Genomic DNA, 17,885 nt, shown 5'->3' with positions numbered 1-17,885 from the left:
TGCATTCATTAAACACAAATAAAAAAAGAACATTTTATTAAAAAACATTTATTAGTTTATTTGTGTCTGAAATGGCAAAATAATATTTGTATATGCGCTAGGATTTCTGCTCTTGATAAAAGTGTCTAAATATTATAATATTAACTGCGGTGTCAGAGTCTGTGAGGGTGGGAGATAGGCAGAATGGCCTAAACGGAAAGATTGGGTTTCCCTTTCGGGATGGCTGGAGATTTCTGTGGGAAGGCCATAGTGCTGCTGCAGCACTTATTCCTTCCACCTTCAGAATCCTCCTCCTGAGAGAGAGGGCGAATGCACCTCAACCCCAGCTTGGTCACCACTTCTGACAGGGAGCAGAGCGCAGAGTGAGATCTGGAAAGCGATAGGCGTGAGGAGGAGGATTTTGACTCTGTTCAGGACCAGGTGACTGTTGCCCGATGTCACAGGCTGTGACAGGTGGGGATGATGGCGTGCCCGTTTTCTTCCTTCCTGAGCAGCTTCTCCTGCCCTGCCAGTCCGCGGAGCCTGCGGGCCTCTGTACGTTCCTACGTCTGCACGGTGTGCGTCCTCTGCCTGCCTCCTTTCCTCCCGTCCGCTGCAGGCTCTGTCTGGCGTCTGCCTCTCGTGCGCGTGCGCGAGAGGTACAGGGCTGCACCAGGGCAGCTTGAAAGCTCCATGGTTTGTGTTGGTCTGTGGAGTGTGTGGCTTTTACTCCGAGTAAACTGGAGGAGACATGCAGAGCTGGTCTGGCTGCACTCCTGGGAGATCTTTCACTCTCGTATTGAGGTTTTTCTTTTCGGTCTTTCATGGGTTGTTCCTGTTATATCCTATTATTTGTTTGGTAGCTTGACTTAAGTGAGGAGTTGTATTTGTTTGCCAGAAATGACAGAGTATTCAACTGACCTTTTAAAAGAGTGTGATCATGTTTTTGTTTTTGTGAAGTCAGGGAGTAGGCTTGTAATATTTGCCTCGTGGGACTTGGGTTTCTCCGAGAGCAACGAAGGCTGTGTGTGAGAGATCAGCTCGGGCAGACCATAGCCTTTTCATATCTTAACACCACAGCATAAAAAGCTGGAAAGGGCAGTGTTCAGGAGCAGAATATTTAGGAATCAAGTCATCTTAACGCTTGGGTTTGGATGCAAAGCAGAATCTGAGAAGGCTTGTTTTACTTTATCTTTAATGTAATGTATTCCTTTAAGTACCTCTATAGGTACTGTTCTTACAAAGCATCTGGGACAGATTTCCTTTCAGTGTTTTTTTTTCTCCAGAAAGCAGCATGTATTGAATCCCTCACTGTGGGTAAATATGAGTCTGAATTCCCTGCTGTCTGCCTTTACTCTCTTCTGAGGCTGTTTCCTTGCCAACTACACCCCCTTCTGTTGATCCTCTATAATGCTCCACATGTCTTAATCTGGGAAACAAGTCCTGCATGTTTCATTTCTTCCTTGACATTCTGAAGTGGTCCTGCTTCAGGCTCTGTGAGAGGTTTTGATGGGTTGAAGTTGTGCTGAGTACGTTTGCTTGCAAATGGGATGATGCAGTTGAGACCTGGGTGGTGTGACTGCTTTTTCTTTTGTTGCCTTTGTGTAGTGTCCCGCTGCAAAGTAGATCGACATCCCAATCTTGGACTGAGAGGTCTAGAAGATATTTTGGAGGCAGAATTAACAGCCTAGGAAATGATTTCTCCTCAGCAAATATCTGCATTTTGTTATATCATTGAATAGTGCAAAACAAACAAACTAAAACAAAGCTTAAGAACAATCTTTAGTGAATCTGTAGGATATGCGCCGTTTTCTTCATCCCTTATGCCATTCTGCTTTTGTTCAGACTGATCTGAATCCTGAATTTCAAAGCATTAAAGAATAAAATGTATTCGGTATTCATTTTTGTTTGTGAAAGATGAATAAAATTACATTTCAGTTCTGTGGAATCAGTTCAACTCAAGGTCATCATAGGATGCTGTGTTTTTTCAAGCTGCTGCAAAACCTAACCAGCTGTTACTATTGTATTTTTCTTATGCTTGTCACATCCTTATCCATTGTCTTGCACTAAAAATAAACTATCCAGATTGCAAAAAAAGTTAAAAGTGATCAGGTTGCATTACTTTGCCGTGCTAATGGGGCTTCACACTGTAATATTATCTCTCACTGCACCAGACCACGTCTGCCCAGAGCTGGACAGATGCTTCTCTCTTTTTAACAGTATAGATTTTCCACCTTCTGTCAGTGAGCACATTACAGAACCATCCTACGGCAATATAATAGTCTTTGGGGAAAAAAAAGGTTTTAAGCTCAGAAGCTTTTGTACAGGACTGTGCTTGTGCAAAGTAAATCTGTCTTGATGCAGTCAGGTAACAATATAGCTGAAAGCAGGCAATATTCTGGTCTCCCAGCACAGCCCCATTAGCAGGGTACTGCTAATGATACTGATGCTCAGGGAAAACCCCGTGTTTGTAATAGGAAGTTTCATGAGTGTCGGCACAAAGGAGCCAGGCTCCTCCACTTCTCTCCCTGTCAGCCCACGTTGGGCCTCTTGCTTCTTATATCTATTTTTGTGCCTGGGATTTAAAATAAAAAACAAAACGTCTTGACCTTTTAACTTATCATCATGATAGCACAGGCGGAATATCAGATGCCTTACAATAGATTAGGAATAATACGAATTGCTTTGCTATGAAATCACTCTGGCAATCCATTCTGGTTTTGGAAATGTCTGTGTCATGCAGTCTCAGTTAATATACAGGAGCTCTATAATAATAGGTGCTATATATATGATAAAAAGGGTGTTGGGTTTTTGCCCTTATGGAAAAACACACTCTTTCCATCATTTAAATTATGTTGGTGTTGCATAAACAGATGTTATAAAGCATTTAAAGCTGCTTTCTGTTCCCCTCTGGTAATTCCAAAGAGTATAATATGTAAATTAATTTTTCACTGCAGATTCTCACAAGTACATCAGAGTAGCAGTGTATCTGTATTTGTGCAGTTAATGCTACAGTTACAACACTTGAAGATTTTCCTGACATCTGAAATGAATGGCTGTAACCTTTCTCGCATCTCAAGGTTAAATATGCATTTTCTTAAATGATCGTCAATAAATAAAAACAATTCTAGGGTCTTAAAATCATTGCTTTGACAAGTGTGTGCAATGTGCAGCTCACAGCTCAACCCACAAAAATAATCGTGCAGGTCAGAGTCCAGCCGAGCAATATTATGGTGTTGATCATCTCATAATATTGGGCCGTGTGTCGATCACTTAGGGCCAATAATAGAGTCAGCCGGCACTGTGTATTGGCAAGCAGGCTGCACCAAGGGCTTCTGCCCCAGACGTCTTTGCTCTCAGCCCACGCATATGTCACAGGCTGTTGTCCCCTGTTCCATTGTTTTGGGAAGGGACTTGTGTTCCATTCTAATTAGCTAGCAAAAGAGCTCGCAGGGTGTTGCTAGGATACAAAGGAGCCTTGCATCAATCCTGCCCCCTGCCCGCCCCCCAGTCTCCCTCCCGAGCACAGCAAAGCTGCGAATCAATTACTGGTGCAATCCTCTCCTCCTCTCTCTGCTCCCTGTCTCGGGCGGAGCCGGAGAGGGGGGGGGGCCGTGGGTGGTGATGTAATGTGAGCGCAGGGCGGTGGTTGGAGAATCGCGGCAGTGAGGCAGAGGGGCCGCTTGCTTGCGAGAGCAGGTGCAGGTCTGCGGCCTGGGGAACGGCAGAAGATGGCACGGTTCTGATTAGCCCAGCACCGTGGCGGATTGCTCTGGGAGGGAAGAGGGATCTGTGAGCAGCTTAGGTGGACAGACAAAAGGTTCACAAAGGACAGGAAGGCAAAAAAAAATCATTTCCCCAACCCTCACCCCCTTCAAAGGGTCCCTGCAGCCATTTGCAAGCTTTTTTTTTTCCCCAGCATCTCCAGGCTGTGATACTGTACCTCGCAGAACCTGAGCCGTTTTTTTGGTGTTTCGTCTCTGTCTCTCTGAATGTGATTGTCACTGAAGGTCTTTCTCTGTTTATTCCTCTGTGTATTTTATTGCAAAATGATGAGGCAGACCCCAGCTCCCAGGAAGGTACAGAAATGTTACATTTACTGTTGATTGTCATCCATTCATTGTTGATGTTGCTGTTTTATTTGTAGCTGTTTTAATGAGATTTGAATGGTGTTTCCATAGCTCTTTTGTTATTGTTTGCTTCTTTCATCATTTGGGTTTTCTTGCACTACTCTTGTACTTTTTTTCTTAAGTCTTTGATTTACGAATCAGATACCATCACTCGATCTTTGATTCCATTTTCATGCGTAATTTAAGTTGGAACATTTAAGTGCTGATGGAAGTGTTATGTGCAGTGTTTTGCTTTCATGTGACTTGAATCATGCCTGTCAGGTGTAGCTTTGTAAGTGTTAGATAACTTTTGATTATACTTTAAGATTACAAGATATGTTTGATAATAATGGCAACATTTCATTGTTTGTTTTTAAGTAAGGTATCCTCATTGCAGTTTAAAAATGTTTTTTAATTTTGTTCTGGAACAGAACCTAAACAGCTCAGCTAATCATTTTTGCCTCTTTATATGATTTAGATGTGTGTTCTCAATTTTAATATGGACTTTATTTCCTTCAGTGTTTGCCTTATACTTTAGGGTGTTTTTAACATGGGAAATGCTTAGGCATCTAAGGATGTGGCAGGTGTTGAATGTTTTGGTCCGTATATTGATAGATTGTGTCAATCATTTTCATCCTCAGCAGGAGCATTGCAGTCCAGTAAAAGGTGTCTAGGATATAAGTTTTATTGTGCTGTTTTAAAAGACATGTTTGGCATTTGTGCTACTGTTTGCTGAAGCAGAACACCTCATGTTCTATTGATCAAACATTATTGTCAAAGGCTGATAAGTTTAGGTTGAGGCAACATCTTATTGAGGAAATGGCACAGTTTGGCGGGGTTACCTGGATGTTTCATTCCAATGTGTGATTCACTTCCAAAAAGTAAGAACGTGTTTCTGTGAAAGCTGGTTATGATCTTTAAGAGACGTTGACTGTTACAAAAAACAATGCGTTTATAATCACCTTATTCTCTTTCAGTCAACAGCTGTTGTTTTTTGTTCTTTCAGTTGTTGACAGAAACATCATAGAATAAGTGAATATTGAATAGAATAGAATAGTGAATAATATAAACTTAAAACACTGAATGGCTTTGACCTCATAAAAGCCACACTATTTTTGTTTTCTGAAGCTTGCGTTTATTTCAGAGTATTATATGGATGCACTTATACCCTAGTTTGAAAAAGTAATTATCTTTACTTCCCTCTATCCCTGAGGCATGTACCCAGTAACAGTTTATCGTATATCAGCAGATCCACAGTTATTGTCCAAAGCTGTGGAGTGTGGGATGGTATTACAGGAAAACATAGTTTTAGAGAATTGACAATAGAGCAGTTGCTCCTAAGGCTGACTATTCAGACTTTGCATAAAAGAAACTACAGTCTTGAAGAAACTACACTGTAGTTTCTTTGAGAAACCAGCTGGGGTGATTAAAAACCAATTATTGTACCAGTCTGTACAGTGCCAATGAAAGCTTGGTTTGATGTGGGATATTTGTGTTACTTTCTCAAAGAAAAGGTTTTTTTTTATTTATTGGTAATGATGCAGGTATTGGTAATGGTGTCTCTTTCAACAATAATCTTGAGGAGTATGCTGATAAACTGTAATCTAACTCATTCAGTTTGTAAGAGTTTCTTTTTCAAAAAGCCTTATCTAACTAAAGTAAAACTAAAATGTATAATCTGCTTAAAGGAACTTTTAAATTCACACTCTGCAAGACTGACCTGACAGCCTACGACATTATCGTTATTGTTATTCTTTCAAATTAAGAAAGAATATGTGAAATCTAACCGTAGTGGAATTTCCTTCATGGATATGTACCACATTTTGAAAACTTCAGTAGAGACCTTACAAGTGACTATTAACTCTTTCAGCAGTCTTAAAGATATACCTAGCCGTTGTTTAGTTGGGTAATGGTAATGTTTGATTTACAATTGAAAGGCCATGAGGAAGACAAAGAGGCCAAAATGATTCGTGCTGCCTTGTATAACTTGTTATAAAGACAGACAGCTCTCTTGGCAAATTTATTCAGCTTGTACCTGAGGCTTTCATGGTGATGTATGATGTACTCAAAGTATTACTTGGCCTGGCCAGTCTGGGCTGAGGAATGCCTGCTTTGCACATTTAACCACATTTAACCACGACGATGTGTGTCTGTTCTCTCGTTCTCCGGTGACTGCTGGCTTTGCTGCTGCTGCTGCTTGTGTCTCTCTGTGTGTCCTTTCCTCCCTGTGTGACTCTTTCCTCCTCTGAGCCTTCCCACTCTTCTGCAGACCACCACCAGGCGCACCAAGGTGAGCTCTCGCCCGAGCAAGGCGCCCCGTGCACCGGCCTTTTCACAGGCCTCTCTTAAATGCCAGTTTTCAGGACCATTTAACAATAAATAGAAAGATCAACAGCATCCGCTTTGAAGTGAAAATACAAATCCAACCTCAAGATTAACGCATGAAACATGCATTTGGCAGAAGGCTTGAGTATATTAAGATTTACTTTACCTATAAGCAGCGCATGCATTTTCCTTTTGGTTTCTAGGTAGTCGTCCATGATGTAATGTACCTGCTTTAAGCAGATGTGGTTACTGAAGCAGGTGCCCATATCTGCAAATGAGGAGGCTTTGATCATATCCAGGCTGTCCTAGCTGAGCATCCTTTGGAACTGTGCACAAAATTTATTGGAACCTTTTGTTTTTACTGTCATTGAGTTTTTAATCTCAATTGACATGGAAAGAAATGCCTATTTGTGTTCAGCTGAAAGCAGAGGGCAGACTGAGCCTGCCTCATACTGTTTTCATGCCAAGCCTAATTTTCTCACAGTCTTGCTGAAGATACTGTATGTGTGGTGCTGTTGACCCTGCAGTCCAGATGACAGCAAACAACCAACCAAAACCAACCTCTTTTTGAACGTCTGCTGTGCATTTTGTACAAATGTGAATGAATGAAAATAGTATGAAACTTATCCATGTACTAAGTGATATATACAGTATATGAAAAATTATTTATTTAATGTAACAGTCTTTCAGCTTTCAGCAGTGTACTGTGTGGGCTACCATTTTAGCCTGTGTTGGGGATAGGTCCCGAAGGTATTATTGTCATCTTAATAATAGTAAAAACTTCACTTTACATAGCAACATTAAAAAGTAACTTCTCAAAGTGTTTTATAGAAAAAAAAATCTTTAAAAGGATCTCGCAGTCAATACTTTATTCCATTCAAACAATTTAAAGCTACCAAAACTGCATTTGTTATTCAGCAAAACCCATGCATGGAAACAAAAAAAAAAGCTTTTTACAGATGAAATAAACTACCCTTTCTCTGATGTGGATAAATACTGTAGCAAGGTAGACCATGAACTTCTAATGTACTTTTGCACAAATGATGCTTTGCAAAATATTTTCAGATTTATCATAAATTGTACTGCCCACAGCTGAGTGGCGGAAAGGAAGCGAGATGGATTCTATACCTTTGTGCTGTTTGTATCTGGTGCTCCTTATGGAGCTCAGCAGTCCAGTCAGCACCCTTAATTAACTGGCCCTCTCTTCATACAAGAGACCTGATCTAGTTCATTCAGTGTTCCCCGGGGCTTCTCCTGCTCTCTGTCATTCCTCTTTTTTCAGTTTGCAGGAGTAAAGGGCCAGAATGAGTTACGGTGAAAGTTAAAATGAGAGCTGCTTGTGGGGGCTTTTAGTCGTAGAGGTGACTGATCGACAAAGCAAAACCGTCACATACAGCAGTCTCTGTTTTACGTCTGCCACCACTTTGTCCAGGTTACACTTTACATCGGAGTTTGGTTTTCACCGATGTGTCTGTGTCAGTAAAGGTTGCTAGAAGGTCTGCCCGTCAGCAGGTGGACGCAGGCCCTGTGCGGTGGCTGGTTGTCTGCGTTGCCGCTGATGGCCTCCCCCTCTCCCTCCTGACTCCACAGCCGACACGGCCGTCCAGCTCGGCGGCCTCCAGCGGCACGGCGGGCCCCTCGGGGTCGGCCTCCGCCTCGGGGGGCGAGATGAGCAGCAGCGAGCCCAGCACGCCCGCCCAGACGCCCCTGGCCGCGCCCGTTATCCCCACGCCCAGTGCCTCTCTGCCTTCCCCGGGGGCTCCACAAGCCCCCGGCCCCAGCAAGGTCTGGTATCCCGCTTCCCGTTTACATTTACTAGCATGAGAAAGACTGCAAATGGGAGGAGGCCATTTGGCCTGCTGAGCCCGTTTGAGAGTTAGTAATCGATTGGTCCGAGGATCTCCTCCAGCTGTTTCTTGTAAGAAACCAGGGAATCAGTGTGGTGGTGTCGCTTGTTCCGTTCAGTTTTGCTTAAGTTAGATTCCTTAGAATCCTGTGCTGTCCAGGAAGAATCTCAATGTGATCTCAAATGAGTTGTGTTTGTCATGTTGCTCATCTTAAATCAATTTCTGTCTTTATTTCTGAAGCTGGAGGTTATCCTTTTGGGGCCAGGTATAATGGTGTCTGTTGTGATTTAATGGAGGCACGTGAGGTGAGTGTTTACTGACTTTGATTTCGTATGGATTTCTGTAGGAGGAGGAGGCCCTGAAAGCACAGGTGAAGGACCTGGAGGAGAAGCTGGAGACCCTGAAAATGAAGCGCAATGAGGACAAGGCCAAGCTGAAGGAGCTGGAAAAGTACAAGATCCAGCTGGAGCAGCTGCAGGAGTGGAAGAGCAAGATGCAGGAGCAGCAGGCAGATTTGCAGAAGCAGCTCAAAGAGGCGAAGAAGGTACAGTACCTCACTTTCACTGTGCATTGTCTGACCTCACAGTCCCAAAAGCTGTCTTCAGATACTAATAATTACAGTAATTGAGCCCTGAGATGTTTGTGCTTGTTATTTATGAGGAGGCCACTGATTTTAGTCATGGTAATTTTTCCCTATTGAAAAAACTATTTCAAAGGGGAAATGTCAACTAAGAATCGACCTGGCAGTGACACTTCTACTCAGGAGGAAGCTTTGCTCTGGCTTTACACCATGTGCAAAAATTTAGCACCTTTTTCCTGTAGTGATACTTTAACCTGACAGTACAAATATAATTAAAGGACATCATATGATGTAAGAGCTTCCCAGATTACAAGCTGTGACTTGCATGTTATTCTTCCTAACAAAGAAGAAACACACAGCAGTGTGTATCTTAGGATAAATAAATACCTTGCAAAAACAATCTTATAGAGAGAGCACAGGACCACGGAAATATCAGTTCTCTTATGTAGTACGACCTTCTTTGGAAAACATAATAAACATACTTTAAGCAGTACATTAGTTTCTGTGTATTTATATATGTAATATATATTTATATGACCCAATATATCATGGTCATTTGTAAAAAAAAAAAAGAATTTGAACCTGTAGGTTTATATGAATAGCTTTTGCTGTATTACTTGCATTGAACGTAATCAGAGCTTCATGTGGGTCTTAGTGATATAGAAAGGGGAGTCTAAGTGAACAAATAACACCAGAGTTTGGTGCTTGTTTAGTTTATTCAATAAACAAAATCATCCATCATCCAGTGTCCCTGTGTGAAAAGGTTTACATCTCCCTTAAATTCGTTAGCTAGTTGCACCACTTTAGCTGCAATAACTGCAACCAAATGCGTCATGTAATTGGTGATCTGTCTCGTATCACTGTGTAATAATTCTGGCCCATTCCTCCATGACACTCTGCTTCAGTTTATCAACATTTCAGGATTTTCTGCTGTTGCAGATCCACAATTCCTGTAAGAAAGGCACTTCCCCCAAAAAGGGACTATCAAAACAAGTGATGCAAATCTGTTAAAATCTATCTGGTTTATTCATCTTCAAAAAGTTTTCATTTTACTTTTCTCTGGATACTTTTCCTTTTCTTGCCTCACCTGTGAAAGGGTTGAAGATTTATTCCAGTCCTTGCCTGTCTTTTACCATATTACCAGTTCTGCCGTTATTGCTTTTTTATTGTCCCTGTGCCTCTTACAGCCCCACGTCTTATCTAACGCAAAGCACTGGAAACAAGCATGCATTGATTAGTTTGCTCAACAATCTGCACATAATGACTGTCTGCTGTCATGCTCAGGGAGTTGAGGCAGCAGTACACATGACTGCTCATTGCCTTCTCTCTTTGAGTGGCTACTGTGACATCCGGGATGAGGCTTGGAATGGCTAAAAATAGTGTAAACAAGCCTTCCGAGGACGTGCTCGGCAGGAAATGCTCTGAGATGACGTGATGCCACATCCAATTCCAAAACATCCAAAACGTAATTCCAGAAAGTTTTGTTTTGTAATTTGAAGGTTCCAGTGTGTTTTTCCTGTATTTTTTCTTCCGATTTTGGAAAGCCCACTTTTTATTTCTCTTCTTGCTGTGGCAGCACTCCACCTAGTGGAAAAAAAAAAAACTATTACAGATCCTCGGATTGCAAAGCTTAACTATTTCTCACAGGGTTTGCTAACCCCTGGCTGTCTTGATATGCTGCCAAATGTGAGTGTTCAATCTCATTCGGTTTTCAATCCTGTAAATATAGTGTGTCTTTATATGAGTCCTTAAAGCGCAGGCTGAATAATGCAAGGCATTTTCATTTCTGCAGTCGCTTTTGAAATACCCGGACGTTACTTTTTATGAAACTCTGAAAGTGACAAAATATCATTACACTTTCTACAGAAAGCTTCAGAACCTTCAGAAGTATCTTCTGATTAGGGGCTGTGGTCCATGTGTTGAAAAGGAGACCTTTGGAAGATGGGCAGGTAGAAAGAGTTGTAAGAACTCAAATTTCTGTGTGTGGTGTGTCAACTTCAGAGAGGCAGGAGCACCCAAAGGACTTTTGCTTTTAGCCCTTAACGTGTTTCAGGAAAGGGTAAAGTGGAACAGCAGGGAGTGGGATGTGATGATCCTCACAGTCCTCACAATCCTGAGGGTCTAGGAAGATGAAGTCATCATAATGTCTAGAGAGCCCCGCAGAGGTTTTTGTAAAAAGCAGCAGGGCCTCTGCAGAAAAGAAAAGGAAATGTTGGCATTGTCTGTGCTTTTGATCCCTTCAGGAGGCCAAGGAGGCCCTGGAGGCCAAGGACAGGTACATGGAGGAGATGGCGGACACTGCCGACGCCATCGAGATGGCCACACTGGACAAAGAGATGGCAGAGGAGCGTGCCGAGTCTCTGCAGCAGGAGGTGGACTCCCTGAAAGAGAAGGTGGAGGAGCTCACCATGGACCTGGAGATCCTGAAGCATGAGATTGAGGAAAAAGGTGAGCTGCGCCCACAGTGAGAGCACCTGGGGGCAGCCAGTGCATGATCTGACTTGACCAGCAGCATGTGGTGATGGGTCATGTTGCCACTGAAGGAGAAGGAACTCAAGACCTCGTCTGCCAGATAGGCCCTGTCTGATTCTTATAGGTTTGATGAGTGTTCAGTGTTCTCATTAATGGATACAGGTCTCTTGTTTACAGTCATACTTTGATACATCTCCTAAATTACATCTGCCATCTACATGACTGATGTGGTTTTGAAGGCATATTCTGCTGAAAGCTGTGTCTGGAAGTTTTAGAACTCACATCTGAGACAAGCTGGTCAATCAATCTATCAAGTTTATTTATCAAATGCACAAGAATACAGCGTGCAGCAGTAGTTGCTGGCAATGAAATGTCTTTTCTACGAGCTCACCGGGGGGGATAAAAATAAAAAAATTAAAGTTACAAAATAAGGTGACGTACTAATAGATAATAATGTATTTGAAATTGAATACAATAAACTCAGACAAAACTCAATATAAATAGAGCTATATATTATGTCTGCCATTACATATCCAGAGATACTTTGTGGTGGAAAAGAGATTGATTTTTGAGTTTGTGTCATCTGTAAAATACAGAAGAAAGCAGAGTTGTTGACTCTCACAATCATTTGCATTACCCCATTGCTGAACTCTTTACAACTCCCTGTAGCACATTGTTACTCAAATAATCACTGTTACTATGCTGTTCATCTGATTACTAATGCGGTACGTTTCCCAGGGGCTTCTGACACATGTAGTGTCTAACAAGCATCAAAGAAGATGAGTTTTCTTAGATTGCATAGGCTGATGAGATGAGCCTTTAATAAAGGGAAAGGAGAAGACAATAGTATGAGTGTGTTTGGGTTTGTTTTCTGATAATTAAAAAACCTGTTTGTTTACCCCACCATTCCACTTAGGCTATAGTAAAGTGTTTATAGTATTGTTTTTCTTGTCTTAGATTTCTGACATTCGTTTTTCAAGATGTCAGGCTGTGAGTGACGGTAGTGGTTTTTAGTTATCATTTGAAGATATTTCTAGTTTTCTTCTGTCACTGACTTTTTGTGCTCCTTTGTAGTTTGGTATTAAACTTGACAAGTTGTGTTAATGTGATCTCTCTTTATATACATACAAGTGAGACTATTGCAGCACATAAAAACTATAGTATGAGGAAAAAATGAATTAACTTCTACTATCTGACTCACATTTGACTGTATTTTGTAACATTTCCTATGTTCATATGAAACTTTAAATTGATTTGCTTGATTTGATATTATTTTATCTTATCTTATCTTTCATAAGAGAGGTTATAAACCTTTAAATTCGTAAATGTAATCAATAATTGATTAGAATTTTAGGAGATTTGTTTTGCATGCATTAAAAAGGCTAAGTTAAGTTTTAATTAATGCAAATATTTAAAGCGTGTAATAGTCTTTCTGAAGGTAGCAGAAATGAATTTAGGAGGCAGTTCCAGTCTGCATCATTATGAGGTTGCAGAGCAGTGATAAGGTTTATGTTACTATTCACATCCCTGGATTTGTCAATGTGAAGATATCTTCAGTGACTTGGGGTCTCCGTTCCAACAGGCTCTGACGGCGCAGCCTCCAGCTACCATGTGAAGCAGCTGGAGGAGCAGAACGGGCGCCTGAAGGAGGCCCTTGTCAGGTCAGTGTTGCTCACGTCAGGCTGGGCCTTGAATGATGGGGTGGCCGCATGTCTGACTTTGACCTCAGACCTCTTATGTTAGAATACCAGGCTTTTTAAAGCAAAAGCCATTAGAAGTCACTCGAGGCCCATTGTCCGCTTTGTTTCAGGCAGCAGGGTAGACTGATCCCGTGGCGGGCGTCCCATCCAGGGGTGTTCCTGCCTCGTCCCCTGTGCATCAGGCATTGACTCCAGGTTGCTGCAGTGATTACTGGGGCTAAGCGGTTTTCCAAATAGAGGACGATTGATGGCACTCTTTGGATGGACAGCCAGTTTTCTACGTAGTAGAAGTCTGGTTGCCCCTCCAGGTGCTGCCTTTTACAGAGGCGTCCTTCTGGCCCCTAGTGCCACCCACCCCCCCCCCCCCCACACCGGGCCCGCCGCGAAGGTCCTAAACCAACCTCCTCGCCCCGCAGGATGCGAGACCTGTCTGCCTCGGAGAAGCAGGAGCACGTGAAGCTGCAGAAGCAGATGGAGAAGAAGAGCTCGGAGATGGAGGCGCTGCGGCAGCAGAGGGAGAAGCTGGTGGAAGAGATGCAGCAGGCCGAGAAGACCATCGACGAGCTGAAGGAGCAGGTCAGAGGGCCGGAGGCCTCGCCGCCCCGCCTGGGCTCTGCGTGCTTATTGCTGTCCTTTCTTTTGCTCCATTCATATGTATACTTCAGACTGATTTTTCTTTCTTGGGTTGTCCACGATAACAGACGTCTCGTTGCCACTAAGAACCGTAGATTGTTAAACTGCCACTGATCCGTCAAGTGTGACGAGACAGACAAGACTTCCGGTTTATAACCTTCCTGATGATTTAAGTGCATCTTCCTGAAGCTTCTGTTTGAGTCCAGAAATTCAGCTCTTCTAGACTGTCAGTGTAGTTCATGCTGTAAAGTAACTGGTCTTTCTTCTTTTGACCGATATCAGCTCAGCTCATTTTTTTACAATGAAGTGATTGTACACAATATTCTATATTCACTACATAACTACATTGAAATTGTGCGGTTATGTCAGAGCTTCTATTTTGTCCATTTAATAATAATTCCTTACACTTACATAGCACTTTTCTGATGTACATCGTGTAAGAAGTATGTTCATAAATCCAGTACTCATGCGAAAGCTTTAAACCCCTGTAGGTTGAACATGCTTGAAATAGAGTCAGTTCCTGTTGGTGCGCGAGATTGCCGGCGGTGACAGCTCACCTCGGATCACCGGGGCTGCTGGTGGGCGCGAGCCCGTGTGGTGCTGACGGGGCTCTGGGGTTCGCTCTCTGCGCAGGTGGACGCCGCCCTGGGTGCCGAAGAGATGGTGGAGACGCTGACGGAGAGGAGCCTGGACCTGGAGGAGAAAGTGCGAGAGCTGCGGGAGACCGTCAGTGACCTGGTGAGCCCTCCACCGCCCGGGACAGCGCAGAGCCAGGGCCTCGCCTGTTGGGAAACTCTACAGCTGACTGCAAGAGAGAAATATGGAAAAGAGCAGAGATGAGCACCTCCTGAAAGCACCTCCTGGCGCAGCGGTGGCTCTGTGGCTCAGGATCTGCGCCTGTGACTGGAAGGTTGCCGGTTCAAATCCCGCGGCCGGCAGAGGAATCCTACTCCGTTGGGCCCCTGAGCAAGGCCCTTAATCCCAACTGCTCAAGGGGCGCCGTACAATGGCAGACCCTGCGCTCTGACCCCAAGCTTCTCTCCCTGTCTGTGTGTCTGTTTCTCCTTGGAGAAAAGCTGGGGTATGCGAAAAGACGAATTCCTAATGCAAGAAATTGTATAGGGCTAATAAAGAAACATTATAACATTATAACATTAAACGGATAGTGCACCTGGAGATTACTCGGTTATGAGCTTTTGAGATGGACACATTTCCTGTGAGTTGCCGTGTGCCTTAGAGCACAGCAGGGGATAAACAGGCGGACGGGTTCCTTTGCACCATGCGGCTGTGCTGTCTGACTGGCCCGCTGTCCTGTCGTTTCGGGTCCTGCTTTGATAGCTCCTCGACTGGCATCCTGCCTGTTGGCCGTCCCTCGCGCTGCGGAGCGAGCGCTGCGCGCCGCGTGCCTGCCGCGTGGCTGGGTGTTCTGTGCGAGTGACCTGCCGCTGTCCGTGGCTGCCCGCAGGAGGCCATCAACGAGATGAACGACGAGCTGCAGGAGAACGCGCGGGAGACGGAGCTGGAGCTGCGGGAGCAGCTGGACCTCGGGGCCGCCCGGGTGCGAGAGGCAGAGAAGAGGGTGGAGGCGGCGCAGGAGACGGTGGCTGACTACCAGCAGACCATCAAGAAGTATCGGGAACTGACCGCACACTTGCAGGTGAGGGGAGAACACCCTGCCCCAGCCTCATGAAACACACTCATGTCTCCTACGATTGATCTGGACTGCAGGTGTGTGGGAGAGCACTGAGCTGAGGTCCAGGTTTTCCATCCCAATACTGACGATGCGGTTTTGTTTATCTTCTGAGATCTCACAAAAGTCAGGATATAGGGTGATAACATTGTTGTCAGTTTAGTGTTTTTTAAACCCTTTAAGGAGTGGTTAGCACAGCATGTACAGTGCTTAGAAAACATTGGTCATATTTCTTAAAATGCTTAACGAATGCCACCATCTAGTGGTGAAGCTGATGCAAAAATGTAAGAATACACTTCCGTCCTAGATGGGCTATGCCCATCACCTACAGAGCTCTGAGCACACACACATCACTGTGTTTGTCCCTGTCAGAGTGCTGAACACACACACTTCTGTGTCTGTCCCTGTCAGAGCTCTGAACACACACACATCACTGTGTCTCTCCCTGTCAGAGCTCTGAGCACACACACATCACTGTGTCTCTCCCTGTCAGAGCTCTGAGCACACACACATCACTGTGTCTCTCCCTGTCAGAGCTCTGAGCACACACACATCACTGTGTTCTCCCTGTCAGAGCTCTGAGCACACACACATCACTGTGTCTCTCCCTGTCAGAGCTCTGAGCACACACACATCACTGTGTCTCTCCCTGTCAGAGCTCTGAGCACACACACGGCTGTGTCTGTCCCTGTCAGAGGTACTTGTGCACATATGACTGTGTCCATCCCTAACAAAGAGCTGTATAGAAATGTGGTTTTCCCCCTCTCCGTTAGAGGGCTGTGCACACATGGAAAAGACTGCACCCATGCTTGACAGAAAGCTGTGGTCACATGCAGACGGCTGTGCCTGCCCCCTCCTGAGTCCCTAACTGCGTGCTGTGTTTTAAGGAGGTGAACCGAGATCTGATGAGCCGGCAGGAGGCGTCAGTGGAGCAGCAGCAGCAGCCCCCAGCTGAGATGTTTGACTTCAAGATTAAGTTTGCAGAAACCAAGGCATACGCCAAGGTGAGTGCTGAGCTGAGTCACCTAGAGCTGGGCACGCGCTGCTTTTCAGCTTTAGAGGAGGGTCGAGTATTTAGAAAATAAAGCTGTCCTCAATTTCTTGTCAGGGCTATAAATAAAAGAAGGGTTTTGTGCAGCATTTTTTATGTTATTCAAAGAAGAAATTGCAAAAAAGAAATTGACCCTCAGTTTATAACCTCACTGTTCTTCATCCAGGTTGGTTAACCATAAATCATTTTGGGGCTCTGGTTTGGATAATTTTCTGAGCCTTTAAATAAATAAAGAATCAGGATCCTGTATTTTATTTTAATCTGGAAGGATCATTACTTGATCTATTAATAATAGTTTATGAAAATTTGGACTGAAAATAATTTTACTGATTTCTTAATTACTGACCTGTTATTACCTAATTAGTCACCTTGTTTCACCCACATCCTAAACACTGGAACAAAAGCTTCATGTATACCCATGCCCTCTGCGTTCACAGGCTATTGAGATGGAGCTGAGGAAGATGGAGGTGAACCAGGCCAATAGGCAGGTGTCTCTGCTCACGTCCTTCATGCCGAACTCGTTTCTGCGCCACGGGGGAGACCACGACTGTATTCTGGTGCTACTGCTCATCCCCAGGCTCATCTGCAAGGTATACTGGAGCTCTGCTTGAGAGCTTTGGTACCCTCTCTCTATTCACAGCTTATAACTGTCCGCAAGAGCCTCACGGGGTGTTGTGAACGGGTCATTAGAAAGGTTATTAACGAGATGAGACCTTTCAGCCCGTCTTGCTCGTTTGGTTGTATATCATGGGAGTTTAATAGAATGCTGTCCCTTGGAATGGAGCAATATCTGTTTTATAACGAGGTGCCAAGCATTGTACACATTATTCTAAATGAGGTCTAACTAATGCCCTTCTTTAAATTTTACTCTACACTATACATCCTAACACTCTTTTTTTATTCCTTCACCACATTGTTTAGAAGATATAAAGGATGTGTCAGCATCTACACCATCATCTTTTTCATGGGTAGCCTCTTCAAGGTCAGCGTCTGCTGCTTTCTGTCCTTTGTTGCCTGCGTGTAACAGCCGCCGGCCAGGCGTGTGCCCCGTCTGGGCCCCCGGCGTGCACCTCCGGCCGCAGCTGCGGAGAGGCTGCTCTGACCCTGGCGTGTGTGTGTGTGCGTGTGTGTGGCAGGCGGAGCTGATCAGCAAGCAGGCCCAGGAGAAGTTCGACCTGAACGAGAGCGGTGTGGAGCGCGCCGGCCTGCGCGGGGCGGCGGGCGAGCAGCTGAGCTTCGCGGCGGGCCTGGTCTACTCTCTCAGCCTGCTGCAGGCGACGCTGCACAAATACGAGCAGTACGTACAGTACCTCCCGCGGGCCGGGCTCGCACTTGCTGCGAGAGAGCATTTTAACAACCGTTTTAAAACTAGTGTTGGAAAAGTGAAATATTAATAAATCAGATGCAGAAAAATATACCGTGATAATAAACTTTTTAAATGTGTTCATCAGGAGATGTTTCCCCTTGGTAGGTACTAAATGCAACTCGGTCGTAGTGTC

The 17,885-nt window shown here is 44.2% G+C and overlaps 1 protein-coding gene across 5 annotated transcripts in view; it reads left to right on the top strand.

Moving 5' to 3' along the window:
* LOC148679009 (dynactin subunit 1-like) overlaps positions 1 to 17,885 on the top strand; it is a 79,488-nt gene that overhangs the window by 35,157 nt on the left and 26,446 nt on the right. For 3 of the 5 annotated variants that reach the window (XM_088638310.1, XM_088638295.1, XM_088638287.1), the window contains exons 6-17: positions 4,041 to 4,058; positions 6,358 to 6,378; positions 8,004 to 8,198; positions 8,607 to 8,804; positions 11,084 to 11,288; positions 12,895 to 12,973; positions 13,429 to 13,588; positions 14,279 to 14,383; positions 15,111 to 15,302; positions 16,223 to 16,339; positions 16,824 to 16,976; positions 17,523 to 17,683. In XM_088638310.1, the coding sequence (XP_088494436.1) occupies positions 4,041 to 4,058; positions 6,358 to 6,378; positions 8,004 to 8,198; positions 8,607 to 8,804; positions 11,084 to 11,288; positions 12,895 to 12,973; positions 13,429 to 13,588; positions 14,279 to 14,383; positions 15,111 to 15,302; positions 16,223 to 16,339; positions 16,824 to 16,976; positions 17,523 to 17,683 (1,604 nt within the window). The remainder of the gene's footprint in view (positions 1 to 4,040; positions 4,059 to 6,357; positions 6,379 to 8,003; positions 8,199 to 8,606; positions 8,805 to 11,083; positions 11,289 to 12,894; positions 12,974 to 13,428; positions 13,589 to 14,278; positions 14,384 to 15,110; positions 15,303 to 16,222; positions 16,340 to 16,823; positions 16,977 to 17,522; positions 17,684 to 17,885) is intronic. The other 2 variants (XM_088638303.1, XM_088638317.1) reach the window with 2 other exon arrangements.

Source organism: Lepisosteus platostomus, chromosome 1, assembly GCF_059453375.1.
Source record: "Lepisosteus platostomus isolate fLepPlt1 chromosome 1, fLepPlt1.hap1, whole genome shotgun sequence".
NCBI lineage: Eukaryota > Metazoa > Chordata > Actinopteri > Semionotiformes > Lepisosteidae > Lepisosteus > Lepisosteus platostomus.
Note: the sequence above shows the minus strand (reverse complement) of the source record. Positions and strands in the feature narration are given on the sequence as shown.